The sequence below is a fragment of the Oncorhynchus nerka genome, linkage group LG26 (assembly GCF_034236695.1).
Source record: "Oncorhynchus nerka isolate Pitt River linkage group LG26, Oner_Uvic_2.0, whole genome shotgun sequence".
NCBI classification, from domain to species: domain Eukaryota; kingdom Metazoa; phylum Chordata; class Actinopteri; order Salmoniformes; family Salmonidae; genus Oncorhynchus; species Oncorhynchus nerka.
In genome coordinates, this window is record NC_088421.1 from 33755524 (window position 1) to 33770461 (window position 14938).

Below are 14938 nucleotides of genomic sequence, written 5' to 3' on the forward strand. Positions count from 1 at the left end.
TAGTGCCACGGAGTGCAGCAACATCATTTAGGCTAACAGGCAAGTCATTTACAGAGACTTATAGAGCAGGGCTTATTTCCCATTAGAGCTCTGATTAGAAACCTTCTTACACTCCACTGCCCTTGTGTGTGTGTGTGTGTGTGTGTGTGTGTGTGTGTGTGTGTGTGTGTGTGTGTGCATGGGCAGTGTGTTGCTTGCTATGGGCTATGCATCATTACAGTATAGTGTACCTAGCATCTGGTGCATTTGTATATAGTACACAAAGTATCATTTGCGTTCCTATTGAACCATTGCCCATCCTTACCCAGGCCGGCGAGCTGAGTGGACAGAGTTGAGGGACCAGAGGTAGGGTCTTGGATCAGGGTCCGGGCAGGGGAGGCTGTAGCCCCAGCCCTAGGGGCGGTCACAGGGGGGATGCTGGACGGGGGTGTGGAGGTGGCTCGGAGGCTGACCACAGCGGGCGAGCCTGGCGTTAGGTCTATCAGGTTGTCCTCTGTGGCTTCACTCAGCATCTGGAGGGAAACAACAGAACACAGTCAACACACACAGCGGTGGCTCCTGTAGAGAAAATTAACAGAGGTAGGAGGATGGAGGTAATGGAGATGTCTACTAGTCCAACACATCACTGTCCTCTACGTTAGACTACGGACATCAGAGGGCTTTACGAGAGAGAGGGAGAGAATATTCTAGTTCTCTGGAACACCACCACTATATGAACATGGTCCAATAAGGAGGTCCATACATTACAGTAGTAAGACATGTTTCAACATTCTCCTCATTGACTCTATTCATCTCAAGACTGAGCTGGGATAGAATGGAGTGCTGTCATGTTTCAACATTCTCCTCATTGACTCTATTCATCTCAAGACTGAGCTGGGATAGAATGGAGTGCTGTCATGTTTCAACATTCTCCTCATTGACTCTATTCATCTCAAGACTGAGCTGGGATAGAATGGAGTGCGGTCATACTTGCCTCCATTAGCTGACCACGACACAGAGAAACAGAGAAACACACAGAGACATAAACTGCTATACACATGCAGCAAATTAGCCACAAACATTGACAAATCTAAATCATATCGCATTTCAGAAAATATATTGAGAATGGACTGAAACAAATAACACAATCAAATCAAATGTAATTTGTCACATGCTTCGTAAATAACAGTTGGAGAATAACAGTGAAATGCTTACTTACCTTCCAAACAACACAGAATACAATAACAAATTCTTAGTATAATATAACAAAACAAATATTAATATACCAAAACTGTAGCACGAGGAATAAATACACAATGAGTAACGGTAGCTTGGCTACATACATGGGCTACCAGTACCAATCTGATGGGCAAGGGTACGAGGTAATTGAGATAGATATGTATATATCGGTAGGTGTAAAGTGACTAGACTACAGGATAATAAACAGTAGCAGCAGTGTATGTGATGAGTGTGGAAATGTGGAATTGTGTGTGTGTCAACAGTGTGCCTGTGTGTGTGTGTGTGTGTGTGTGTCAACAGTGTGCCTGTGTGTGATGTCTGTGAGTGTCAACAGTGTGCCTGTGTGTGATGTCTGTAAGTGTCAACAGTGTGCCTGTGTGTGATGTCTGTGAGTGTCAACAGTGTGCCTGTGTGTGATGTCTGTGAGTGTCAACAGTGTGCCTGTGTGTACGTGTGATGTCTGTGAGTGAGTGAGTGAGTGAGTGAGTGAGTGAGTGAGTGAGTGAGTGAGTGAGTGAGTGAGTGAGTGAGTGAGTGAGTGAGTGAGTGAGATGTCTGTGAGTGAGTGAGTGTGATGTCTGTGAGTGAGTGAGTGTGATGTCTGTGAGTGAGTGAGTGAGATGTCTGTGAGTGAGTGAGTGTGATGTCTGTGAGTGAGTGAGTGTGATGTCTGTGAGTGAGTGAGTGTGATGTCTGTGTGAGTGAGTGTGATGTCTGTGTGAGTGAGTGAGTGTGATGTCTGTGTGAGTGAGAGAGTGTGATGTCTGTGTGAGTGAGAGAGTGTGATGTCTGTGTGAGTGAGAGAGTGTGATGTCTGTGTGAGTGAGTGTGATGTGAGTGAGTGAGTGAGTGAGTGAGTGAGTGAGTGAGTGAGTGAGTGTGATGTCTGTGAGTGAGTGAGTGTGATGTCTGTGAGTGAGAGAGTGTGATGTCTGTGTGAGTGAGTGTGATGTCTGTGTGAGTGAGTGAGTGTGATGTCTGTGTGAGTGAGTGAGTGTGATGTCTGTGTGAGTGAGTGAGTGTGATGTCTGTGTGAGTGAGTGAGTGTGATGTCTGTGTGAGTGAGAGAGTGTGATGTCTGTGTGAGTGAGAGAGTGTGATGTCTGTGTGAGTGAGAGAGTGTGATGTCTGTGTGAGTGAGTGAGTGTGATGTCTGTGAGTGAGAGAGTGTGATGTCTGTGTGAGTGAGTGTGATGTCTGTGTGAGTGAGTGAGTGTGATGTCTGTGTGAGTGAGTGAGTGTGATGTCTGTGTGAGTGAGAGAGTGTGATGTCTGTGTGAGTGAGAGAGTGTGATGTCTGTGTGAGTGAGAGAGTGTGATGTCTGTGTGAGTGAGAGAGTGTGATGTCTGTGTGAGTGAGAGAGTGTGATGTCTGTGTGAGTGAGAGAGTGTGATGTCTGTGAGTGAGAGTGTGATGTCTGTGAGTGAGTGTGTGATGTCTGTGAGTGAGTGAGTGAGTGAGTGAGTGAGTGAGTGAGTGAGTGAGTGAGTGAGTGAGTGAGTGAGTGAGTGAGTGAGTGAGTGAGTGTGTGTGTGTGTTGGGAGTGTCAGCGTAAAGAGTGCTGTGGTGATCACAACAAACTGATAGATAGTAACATTAATATCCACTCCTGTAGAGTTGTTCATAGATGTATAGATCAGTGAGATAACTCACCCCGTTATTCTGAGCCGCTCTACCCGACCGGTACCTCTCATACCTGCAACACACCACAAGTCCTCAGAGTTCCATGTAAAGAACACGTGGGCATTGGCATCAATCATACATTTACATTTCTGTCATCTATAAAACAACATGAAAGAAAACGCTTTGACTTTTTGAGACCATGGAATCTTCTATAGAAGTGTATGCTTCAGACAGGTCCCCCGGGGCCCAAGATGATTAACTGTGTTCTTGTAGGGCCTGCTGAAAAAATGTGCTCCACATGCAACATCATGTCACAGCAGATATCCTTGTTCACCAGTGGACTTTGTGTAGCTGTAAGCCTATGAAGTCAAGTGTGTGTGTGTGTTACCTCTCGTATCGTAGGAAGATGTTGTTGAGGTCGTCGTTGACGTGCAGCAGCTCCTCTGTCACCTCCTCGTTGGAGACCCGGGAGATCAGCTCCACCACGCGCTGCTGCATGGCCCTGCACGTCCTGTTCAGCTCCTACACACACACACACACACACACACACACACACACACACACACACACACACACACAGGGTGAGGAGACAGACAGCATGGCCCTGCACGTCCTGTTCAGCTCCTACACACACACACACACACACACAGGGTGAGGAGACAGACAGCATGGCCCTGCACGTCCTGTTCAGCTCCTACACACACACACACACACAGGGTGAGGAGACAGACAGCATGGCCCTGCACGTCCTGTTCAGCTCCTACACACACACACACACACACACACAGGGTGAGGAGACAGACAGCATGGCCCTGCACGTCCTGTTCAGCTCCTACACACACACACACAGGGTGAGGAGACAGACAGCATGGCCCTGCACGTCCTGTTCAGCTCCTACACACACACACACACACACACACACACACACACACAGGGTGAGGAGACAGACAGCATGGCCCTGCACGTCCTGTTCAGCTCCTACACACACACACACACACACACACACACACACACAGGGTGAGGAGACAGACAGCATGGCCCTGCACGTCCTGTTCAGCTCCTACACACACACACACACACACACACACACAGGGTGAGGAGACAGACAGCATGGCCCTGCACGTCCTGTTCAGCTCCTACACACACACACACACACACAGGGTGAGGAGACAGACAGCATGGCCCTGCACGTCCTGTTCAGCTCCTACACACACACACACACACACACACACACACACACACACACACACACACACACACACACACACACACACACAGGGTGAGGAGACAGACAGCATGGCCCTGCACGTCCTGTTCAGCTCCTACACACACACACACAGGGTGAGGAGACAGACAGCATGGCCCTGCACGTCCTGTTCAGCTCCTACACACACACACACACACAGGGTGAGGAGACAGACAGCATGGCCCTGCACGTCCTGTTCAGCTCCTACACACACACACACACACACAGGGTGAGGAGACAGACAGCATGGCCCTGCACGTCCTGTTCAGCTCACACACACACACACACACACAGGGTGAGGAGACAGACAGCATGGCCCTGCACGTCCTGTTCAGCTCCTACACACACACACACACACACACAGGGTGAGGAGACAGACAGCATGGCCCTGCACGTCCTGTTCAGCTCCTACACACACACACACACACACACACACACACACAGGGTGAGGAGACAGACAGCATGGCCCTGCACGTCCTGTTCAGCTCCTACACACACACACACACACACACAGGGTGAGGAGACAGACAGCATGGCCCTGCACGTCCTGTTCAGCTCCTACACACACACAGGGTGAGGAGACAGACAGCATGGCCCTGCACGTCCTGTTCAGCTCCTACACACACACAAACACACACAGGGCGAGGAGACAGACAGCATGGCCCTGCACGTCCTGTTCAGCTCCTACACACACACACAGGGTGAGGAGACAGACAGCATGGCCCTGCACGTCCTGTTCAGCTCCTACACACACACACACAGGGTGAGGAGACAGACAGCATGGCCCTGCACGTCCTGTTCAGCTCCTACACACACACACACACACACACACACAGGGTGAGGAGACAGACAGCATGGCCCTGCACGTCCTGTTCAGCTCCTACACAGCTCCACACACACACACACACACACACACACACACACACACAGGGTGAGGAGACAGACAGCATGGCCCTGCACGTCCTGTTCAGCTCCACACACACACACACACACACAGGGTGAGGAGACAGACAGCATGGCCCTGCACGTCCTGTTCAGCTCCCACACACACACACACACACACACACACACAGGGTGAGGAGACAGACAGCATGGCCCTGCACGTCCTGTTCAGCTCCTACACACACACACACACACACACAGGGTGAGGAGACAGACAGCATGGCCCTGCACGTCCTGTTCAGCTCCTACACACACACAGGGTGAGGAGACAGACAGCATGGCCCTGCACGTCCTGTTCAGCTCCTACACACACACAAACACACACAGGGTGAGGAGACAGACAGCATGGCCCTGCACGTCCTGTTCAGCTCCTACACACACACACACACACACAGGGTGAGGAGACAGACAGCATGGCCCTGCACGTCCTGTTCAGCTCCTACACACACACACACACACACAGGGTGAGGAGACAGACAGCATGGCCCTGCACGTCCTGTTCAGCTCCTACACACACACACACACACACACACACACACACACACACACAGGGTGAGGAGACAGACAGCATGGCCCTGCACGTCCTGTTCAGCTCCTACACACACACACACACACACACACACAGGGTGAGGAGACAGACAGCATGGCCCTGCACGTCCTGTTCAGCTCCACACACACACACACACACACACACAGGGTGAGGAGACAGACAGCATGGCCCTGCACGTCCTGTTCAGCTCCTACACACACACACACACACACACAGGGTGAGGAGACAGACAGCATGGCCCTGCACGTCCTGTTCAGCTCCTACACACACACACACACACACAGGGTGAGGAGACAGACAGCATGGCCCTGCACGTCCTGTTCAGCTCCTACACACACACACACACACACAGGGTGAGGAGACAGACAGCATGGCCCTGCACGTCCTGTTCAGCTCCTACACACACACACACACACAGGGTGAGGAGACAGACAGCATGGCCCTGCACGTCCTGTTCAGCTCCTACACACACACACACACACACACACAGGGTGAGGAGACAGACAGCATGGCCCTGCACGTCCTGTTCAGCTCCTACACACACAAACACACACAGGGTGAGGAGACAGACAGCATGGCCCTGCACGTCCTGTTCAGCTCCTACACACACACACACACACAGGGTGAGGAGACAGACAGCATGGCCCTGCACGTCCTGTTCAGCTCCTACACACACACACACACACAGGGTGAGGAGACAGACAGCATGGCCCTGCACGTCCTGTTCAGCTCCTACACACACACACACACACACACAGGGTGAGGAGACAGACAGCATGGCCCTGCACGTCCTGTTCAGCTCCTACACACACACATGGTGAGGAGACAGACAGCATGGCCCTGCACGTCCTGTTCAGCTCCTACACACACACACACACACACACACACACACACACACACACACACACACACACACACACACACAGGGTGAGGAGACAGACAGCATGGCCCTGCACGTCCTGTTCAGCTCCTACACACACACACACACACACACACACACAGGGTGAGGAGACAGACAGCATGGCCCTGCACGTCCTGTTCAGCTCCTACACACACACACACACAGGGTGAGGAGACAGACAGCATGGCCCTGCACGTCCTGTTCAGCTCCTACACACACAAACAGGGTGAGGAGACAGACACAAGGTGAGGATAGGGCATCACTGATGGAAAGGTGAGTCTGTCTCTCAGTAGGTGGATGACTAGAATTCTCTAAAATGGGTCTCTAGCCAGCAGGTAGCCATACATGTCCATCATTAGACTCAGTTGTGTTACTTAGTAAGAGAAATCACATCACCTACATTTCATTTATTGAATCACAGTTTAACTGTATTACCTAAAGTCACCTCATAAAACAGTGGAAAGGTCACCTGATTCAACTACCTATCTATCACACCCTCAGTCACTGCCTGGTATGGCAACTGCTCAGCCTCCGATCGCAAAGCACTACAGAGGGTAGTGCGAACGGCCCAGAGCATCACTGGGACCAAGCTCCCTGCCATCCAGGACCTCAAAATCAGGAGGTGTCAGAGGAAGGCCCTAAAAATGGTCAAAGACTCCAGCCACGCTAGTCATAGACTATTCTCTCTGCTACCGCAAGGCAAGTGGTATCGGAGGACCAAGTCTAGGTCCAAGAGGCTTCTAAACAGCTTCTATCCCCCCCAAGCCATAAGACTCCTGAACAGCAAATCAAATGGCTTCACAGACTATTTGCGTTGCCCCTCCCCCTCTTTTACACCGCTGCTACTCTTTAGTTATCATCTATGCAAAGTCACTGTAATAACTCTACCTACATGTACACAGTACCTCAACTAACCGGTGTTCCCGCACATGGACTCTGTACCGGTACCCCCCTGTATATAGTCTCGCTATTGTTATTTTGCTGCTGCTCTTTAAAAATGTGTTACTTTTAATTACTTGTTACTTTTAACAAAATCAGCATCTAGGGACAACTTCACCCTACACCAACTGTCACTTAAGCAAGTACAGGAATATTTGTTGTTCCCCTCTCCTCACCCCTAGAGTGGTGGAACTACTCCCCCTAGAGCGGTGGTACTATGGTGGTACTACTCACCCTAGAGTGGTGGTACTATGGTGGTACTACTCCCCTAGAGTGAGGGAACTACTCCCCCTAGAGCGGTGGTACTATTGTGGTACTACTCCCCCTAGAGCGGTGGTACTATGGTGGTACTACTCCCCCTAGAGTGGTGGTACTACTCCCCCTAGAGTGAGGGAACTAATCCCCCTAGAGCGGTGGTACTATTGTGGTACTACTCTCCCCCTAGAGTGGTGGTACTATGGTGGTACTACTCCCCCTAGAGTGGTGGTACTACTCCCTGTAGAGTGGTGGAACTACTCCCCCTAGAGCGGTGGTACTATGGTGGTACTACTCCCCCTAGAGTGGTGGTACTACTCCCCCTAGAGTGGTGGTACTACTCCCCCTAGAGTGGTGGTACTACTCCCCATAAAGCGGTGGCACTACTCCCCATAAAGCGGTGGTACGACTCCCCATAGAGCGGTGGTACGACTCCCCCTAGAGTGGTGGTACTATGGTGGTACTACTCCCCCTAGAGTGGTGGTACTATGGCGGTACTGCTCCCCCTAGAGTGGTGGTACTATGGTACTGCTCCCCCTAGAGTGGTGGTACTATGGTGGTACTACTCCCCCTAGAGTGGTGGTACTATGGTGGTACTGCTCCCCCTAGAGCGGTGGTACTATGGTGGTACTACTCCCCCTAGAGCGGTGGTACTATGGTGGTACTACTCCCCCTAGAGTGGTGGTACTATGGTGGTACTACTCCCCCTAGAGTGGTGGTACTACTCCCTGTAGAGTGGTGGAACTACTCCCCCTAGAGCGGTGGTACTATGGTGGTACTACTCCCCCTAGAGTGGTGGTACTACTCCCCCTAGAGTGGTGGTACTACTCCCCCTAGAGTGGTGGTACTACTCCCCCTAGAGTGGTGGTACTACTCCCCATAAAGCGGTGGCACTACTCCCCATAAAGCTGTGGCACTACTCCCCATAGAGCGGTGGTACGACTCCCCCTAGAGTGGTGGTACTATGGTGGTACTACTCCCCCTAGAGCGGTGGTACTATGGTGGTACTACTCCCCCTAGAGCGGTGGTACTATGGTGGTACTACTCCCCCTAGAGCGGTGGTACTACTCCTCCTAGAGCGGTGGTACTATGGTGGTACTACTCCTCCTAGAGCGGTGGTACTATGGTGGTACTACTCCCCCTAGAGCGGTGGTACTACTCCTCCTAGAGCGGTGGTACTACTCCTCCTAGAGCGGTGGTACTATGGTGGTACTACTCCCCCTAGAGTGGTGGTACTACTCCCCCTAGAGTGGTGGTACTACTCCCCCTAGAGTGGTGGTACTACTCCCCCTAGAGTGGTGGTACTACTCCCCCTAGAGTGGTGGTACTACTCTCCCTAGAGTGGTGGTACTACTCCCCCTAGAGTGGTGGTACTACTCCCCCTAGAGTGGTAGTACTACTCCCCCTAGAGTGGTAGTACTACTCCCCCTAGAGTGGTAGTACTACTCCCCCTAGAGTGGTAGTACTACTCCCCCTAGAGTGGTAGTACTACTCCCCCTAGAGTGGTAGTACTACTCCCCCTAGAGTGGTAGTACTACTCCCCCTAGAGTGGTGGTACTACTCCCCCTAGAGTGGTGGTACTACTCCCCCTAGAGTGGTAGTACTACTCCCCCTAGAGTGGTGGTACTACTCCCCCTAGTGGGCTAAATGAGTTCCAACACATTTCAGTTGAGCAGCAGGGTCACTACCGCAGGGAAGGTTTAAATTTGTATTTTTAAAAACTAAACAGATGGAGCGCTGTGTGTGAAATCCTTTTTTATGTTGCGTGCAATACACAGCTGTCTCAAATTCTCAATGATGAAAAGGTTCCACAGTTAGGACCAGTGACATATTTTTAGTAGGATGAGGCTGAGGGGGTGTCAGAGAAATAGAATTACTAGACTGAACGCCCCCATTCAAGTCAATGTTGTGGAATTCTGAGGGCCTCCCAAGTGGCGCAGTGGTCTAAGGCCACGAGAGATTCTGGGTTCGAGTCCAGACGACTCTGTCGCAGCCGACCGGGAGACCCATGGGGCGGTGCACAATTGGCCCAGCGTCGTCCAGGATTTTTCAAAAAAGTTTTAAAATTGTGTGAAATTATATTTCTATGAGGATGTAGTATCTGACCCGGAGTTATAGAAATATAATTACTAGACCAAGTCAATGTTCTATAATTGTATTTCTATGCTGGATGTAGTCCATTTTCTGACCTGAAGGAGTTCCAGGTCCGAGGAGTCCTCCTGTCCAGGCACCATCTCAGTCAGCATCTCTGACATCACTTTGGTGTTTCCCCTCACTATGTCCAGTTCACTGCGCAGCCGGGCGATCTGAGGAGGACACACAGGGGTCAAGGGTCAGAGAGAGAAAGTATTCCCTGATCTGATCAAAGCTAAGTGGAGGCAGCTACGGTAGTTGTTGTGAAATTGTTAGATTACTTGTTAGATATTACTGCACGGTCTGAACTAGGAGCACAAGCATTTCGCTACACTCGCATTAACATCTGCTAACCATGAAAATCTTGGGCCCTGTTTGAAAACTGTCAACATACATCCTTCCTTCCTCCCCTTCTTTGACGCAACCCTGAGGACAGGAGAAACTTGTTTTTTTTATTGGGCAACGTCCAGTCAGTTCTTTTCCGTTTTTGGCCAAATTAACATGACTCTGGCAGTAGTTTAACATTAGCCGTCAGAGGCCATCTTTATCCTCACCTGTTCAGGGTTGGCGGTGATGGGGCCCTGTACGTTGGGGATGTGTGGTATCTGTAGGATGGGGGTGAGGGGGGCGGGGGCCGGGGCCGGAGCCGGGGCGGCTGCAGGCTTGGGGAGGGTGGCTGTAGCGTGGGGCTGGATGGGGGCTTTGTACTTTAGTACAGCTGGGTCCACCTCTGGTAGACCCTGTAGAGAGAACACAACATGTAGTTAGTTAGTAGAGCTCTGTAGAGAACACAACATGTAGTTAGCAGAGCTCTGTAGAGAACACAACATGTAGTTAGTAGAGCTCTGTAGAGAGAACACAACATGTAGTTAGTTAGTAGAGCTCTGTTGAGAACACTTCATGTAGTTAGTAGAGCTCTGTGGAGAGAACACAACATGTAGTTAGTTAGTAGAGCTCTGTAGAGAACACAACATGTAGTTAGTAGAGCTCTGTAGAGAAAACAACATGTAGTTAGTTAGTAGAGCTCTGTGGAGAGAACACAACATGTAGTTAGTTAGTAGAGCTCTGTAGAGAACACAACATGTAGTTAGTTAGTAGAGCTCTGTAGAGAGAACACAACATGTAGTTAGTTAGTAGAGCTCTGTAGAGAACACAACATGTAGTTAGTTAGTAGAGCTCTGTAGAGAGAACACAACATGTAGTTAGTTAGTAGAGCTCTGTAGAGAACACAACATGTAGTTAGTAGAGCTCTGTAGAGAACACAACATGTAGTTAGTTAGTAGAGCTCTGTAGAGAGAACACAACATGTAGGTAGTTAGTAGAGCTCTGTAGAGAACACAACATGTAGTTAGTAGAGCTCTGTAGAGAACACAACATGTAGTTAGTTAGTAGAGCTCTGTAGAGAGAACACAACATGTAGTTAGTTAGTAGAGCTCTGTAGAGAACACAACATGTAGATAGTACAGCTCTGCTACTACAGCAGTATAGTCACTGCTTCAGATGATTCTACCTCATTAGCATGGGTTCATGTACGCCTGTGTGTACGTGTTGGGTCTCGCCCCCTGTGGTGTGTGGATGCGTGTTGGGTCTCGCCCCCTGTGGTGTGTGGTTGCGTGTTGGGTCTCACCCTCTGTGGTGTGTGGATGCGTGTTGGGTCTCACCCCCTGTGGTGTGTGGATGCGTGTTGGGTCTCGCCCCCTGTGGTGTGTGGATGGGTGTTGGGTCTCGCCCCCTGTGGTGTGTGGATGCGTGTTGGGTCTCGCCCCCTGTGGTGTGTGGATGGGTGTTGGGTCTCACCCTCTGTGGTGTGTGGATGCGTGTTGGGTCTCACCCCCTGTGGTGTGTGGATGCGTGTTGGGTCTCGCCCCCTGTGGTGTGTGGATGGGTGTTGGGTCTCACCCTCTGTGGTGTGTGGATGCGTGTTGGGTCTCACCCCCTGTGGTGTGTGGATGCGTGTTGGGTCTCACCCCCTGTGGTGTGTGGATGGGTGTTGGGTCTCACCCCCTGTGGTGTGTGGATGGGTGTTGGGTCTCACCCCCTGTGGTGTGTGGATGCGTGTTGGGTCTCACCCTCTGTGGTGTGTGGATGCGTGTTGGGTCTCACCCCCTGTGGTGTGTGGATGCGTGTTGGGTCTCACCCCCTGTGGTGTGTGGATGCGTGTTGGGTCTCGCCCCCTGTGGTGTGTGGATGCGTGTTGGGTCTCACCCTCTGTGGTGTGTGGATGGGTGACAGAGTGTCCAGGTCAGCCATGGGGAACTCGATGCCTTTCCTCTTCAGCTCCTCATAAATATGGACCACCCCCGTCAGGTCAGGACTACTCCTGAAGGCATCCGCCCAGGCCTGGCAACACACAGACAAACACAGAATAAGGGCTGGAAACAACCCCGTTACATCCTGGTGGACATCTGAGAGGAGTGGATAGATGAAGGCCAAACAGTGAGGGCCCAGGTGTTGTGTTGCTGACTTCAGTCCTGTGTGTGTGTGTGTGTGTGTGTGTGTATTCAGTCTCTGGTTACCTGCCTGGAGCTGCTCAGGTACAAGGTGTCCGCTCTCCTCCTCTCACTGTATTTAGAGAGGTTTGTTGGAGGTGTCTGGACTCATTTTGGATGTAGAATTTTCCTAACTGCAGGGTTCTCCTAACTGCTGCAGCCTGGCCTCTTACAGCTCTCTGACTGGCTTGGTGAAATGTTCACCATGTTGCTTATACCTATCCACGTATCTCAGATGTAAAAGTACCTAGGGATTTCTTTTCATGTGCCATGTGATTATTATCATGTGCTGTACCTGGATCAGAGCCAGGACTTTGTCCTGTACGATGGTGGGGGGGTTGGTTTTGGGGGAGATGATTTTGACGAGGACACCATCAATGAAGTCCCGGTTAGCCACGAGGACATGAAACCGGTGGCCGCAGTTCTTTACACACGTCTCCAGCACCTAGAAATGGAAAGATAGAGGTAAAACATCAGAAAGAATGTTTACATGTATCCTGTTTCCCATGCCAATAAAGCCCCTTAACTTGAAAGAGGAGAGAAAACATCAGGAAGTAAGAATGTTTACATATATCCTGTTTCCCATGCCAATAAAGCCCCTTAACTTGAAAGAGGAGAGGAGAGAAAACATCAGGAAGTAAGAAAGTATGATAGAGAGCGAGAAACTCCCTGGAAGAAGAGAAGTGTGCTCAGATATTGATAAAGAGCTGATTTCTGTCATCTGACATGGAATAAAGGAGCTTTGATGCAGCTAAAAAAAAAATCAAGATCCACATAAACAAAATAAAATATGAAGACAGAAAAAACATAACAGTTGAGAAATCGCCTGAGGGAGAAGTCACAGTGAGACACAGCAGACAGATAATTCATGAACGTGTGTTGGTGGCTTTTTGAAGCTCAGGCGTGAAGAACAAGTGTAACGGATAATAGCACTGTCCTAGTTAAAGCATGCAGGCGTGTTTGCAAGTGTGGTAAGTGTGCTCTAAATGTGAAAGGTCTATTTGTCTGTTTCTCTTCCCAGAGACTGGTTGTTGTTGAGGGTGAGTTCAGACAATAAGCATCACTTAGATCCAGGCCTAGCTCTGGAAAGATTCGCTCCGTCCCTGCTGGTGTGCGCATCCAGTGTTTTCCAAATGTGGGTCTTCAGCGCTTTGTGACAACTGCCGACGTATAATGGGCTTTAGAAAATACATCCGATTGATTTGATTGGTCACGTTCTACCGCTGGGTAGCAGATTGTGGGCTCAAGACATTCCAAAACCTCTCCAGATGCCCTTGGACACATGATCAGTGATGTGACCTGTATGTTCCAGGCTTTTCAACACCACACACCCTCTATTGTTAATCTGAAAAGATTTAGGTGGGTCAACATTGGGAACCCAAGTAGAGCCCGTCTCACCGTCAATCCTAGCATCACCTCCCGGTAGTTCCTGTTCCCACTCAGTCTCTTCTTCAGCGCCCGGATGGCATCTTTAGGCCTGCAGGAACACAACACATAGAAACTTAGCTAAGCACACAAATATCCTGTTAGCGTTCTGTAAGTCATTCTATGAAGCTAATCTTAAAATGTAAAGTCAAAGTATGCCTGGCATTATGGATTAACATAGGGCTTGGGTCATGCTATCAACTCAACCCGTTGTTTTTATTGACCTGAACCATCTTAGCCGTGGCATTATGGATTAACATAGGGCTTGGGTCATGCTATCAACTCAACCCGTTGTTTTTATTGACCTGAACCATCTTAGCCGTGGCATTATGGATTAACATAGGGCTTGGGTCATGCTATCAACTCAACCCGTTGTTTTTATTGACCTGAACCATCTTAGCCGTGGCATTATGGATTAACATAGGGCTTGGGTCATGCTATCAACTCAACCCGTTGTTTTTATTGACCTGAACCATCTTAGCCGTGGCATTATGGATTAACATAGGGCTTGGGTCATGCTATCAACTCAACCCGTTGTTTTTATTGACCTGAACCATCTTAGCCGTGGCATTATGGATTAACATAGGGCTTGGGTCATGCTATCAACTCAACCAGTTGTTTTTATTGACCTGAACCATCTTAGCCGTGGCATTATGGATTAACATAGGGCTTGGGTCATGCTATCAACTCAACCCGTTGTTTTTATTGACCTGAACCATCTTAGCCGTGGCATTATGGATTAACATAGGGCTTGGGTCATGCTATCAACTCAACCCGTTGTTTTTATTGACCTGAACCATTTTAGCCGTGGCATTATGGATTAACATAGGGCTTGGGTCATGCTATCAACTCAACCCGTTGTTTTTATTGACCTGAACCATCTTAGCCGTGGCATTATGGATTAACATAGGGCTTGGGTCATGCTATCAACTCAACCCGTTGTTTTTATTGACCTAAACCATCTTAGCCGTGGCATTATGGATTAACATAGGGCTTGGGTCATGCTATCAACTCAACCCGTTGTTTTTATTGACCTGAACCATTTTAGCCATGGCATTATGGATTAACATAGGGCTTGGGTCATGCTATCAACTCAACCCGTTGTTTTTATTGACCTAAACCATCTTAGCCGTGGCATTATGGATTAACATAGGGCTTGGGTCATGCTATCAACTCAACCCGTTGTTTTTATTGACCTGAACCATTTTAGCCGTGG

At 49.8% G+C, this 14938-nt stretch overlaps 1 protein-coding gene across 5 annotated transcripts in view; it reads right to left on the reverse strand.

The window, feature by feature from the left end:
• The window catches only part of LOC115114995 (TOM1-like protein 2), a 43437-nt gene that overhangs the window by 11453 nt on the left and 17046 nt on the right, over positions 1-14938 (reverse strand). For all 5 annotated transcript variants that reach the window (XM_065010471.1, XM_065010472.1, XM_065010470.1 and 2 more), the window contains exons 3-10: positions 13696-13774; positions 12593-12742; positions 12014-12148; positions 10363-10548; positions 9865-9981; positions 3231-3364; positions 2873-2915; positions 305-512 (exon numbers count right to left, since the gene is read on the reverse strand). In XM_065010471.1, the coding sequence (XP_064866543.1) occupies positions 305-512; positions 2873-2915; positions 3231-3364; positions 9865-9981; positions 10363-10548; positions 12014-12148; positions 12593-12742; positions 13696-13774 (1052 nt within the window). The remainder of the gene's footprint in view (positions 1-304; positions 513-2872; positions 2916-3230; positions 3365-9864; positions 9982-10362; positions 10549-12013; positions 12149-12592; positions 12743-13695; positions 13775-14938) is intronic.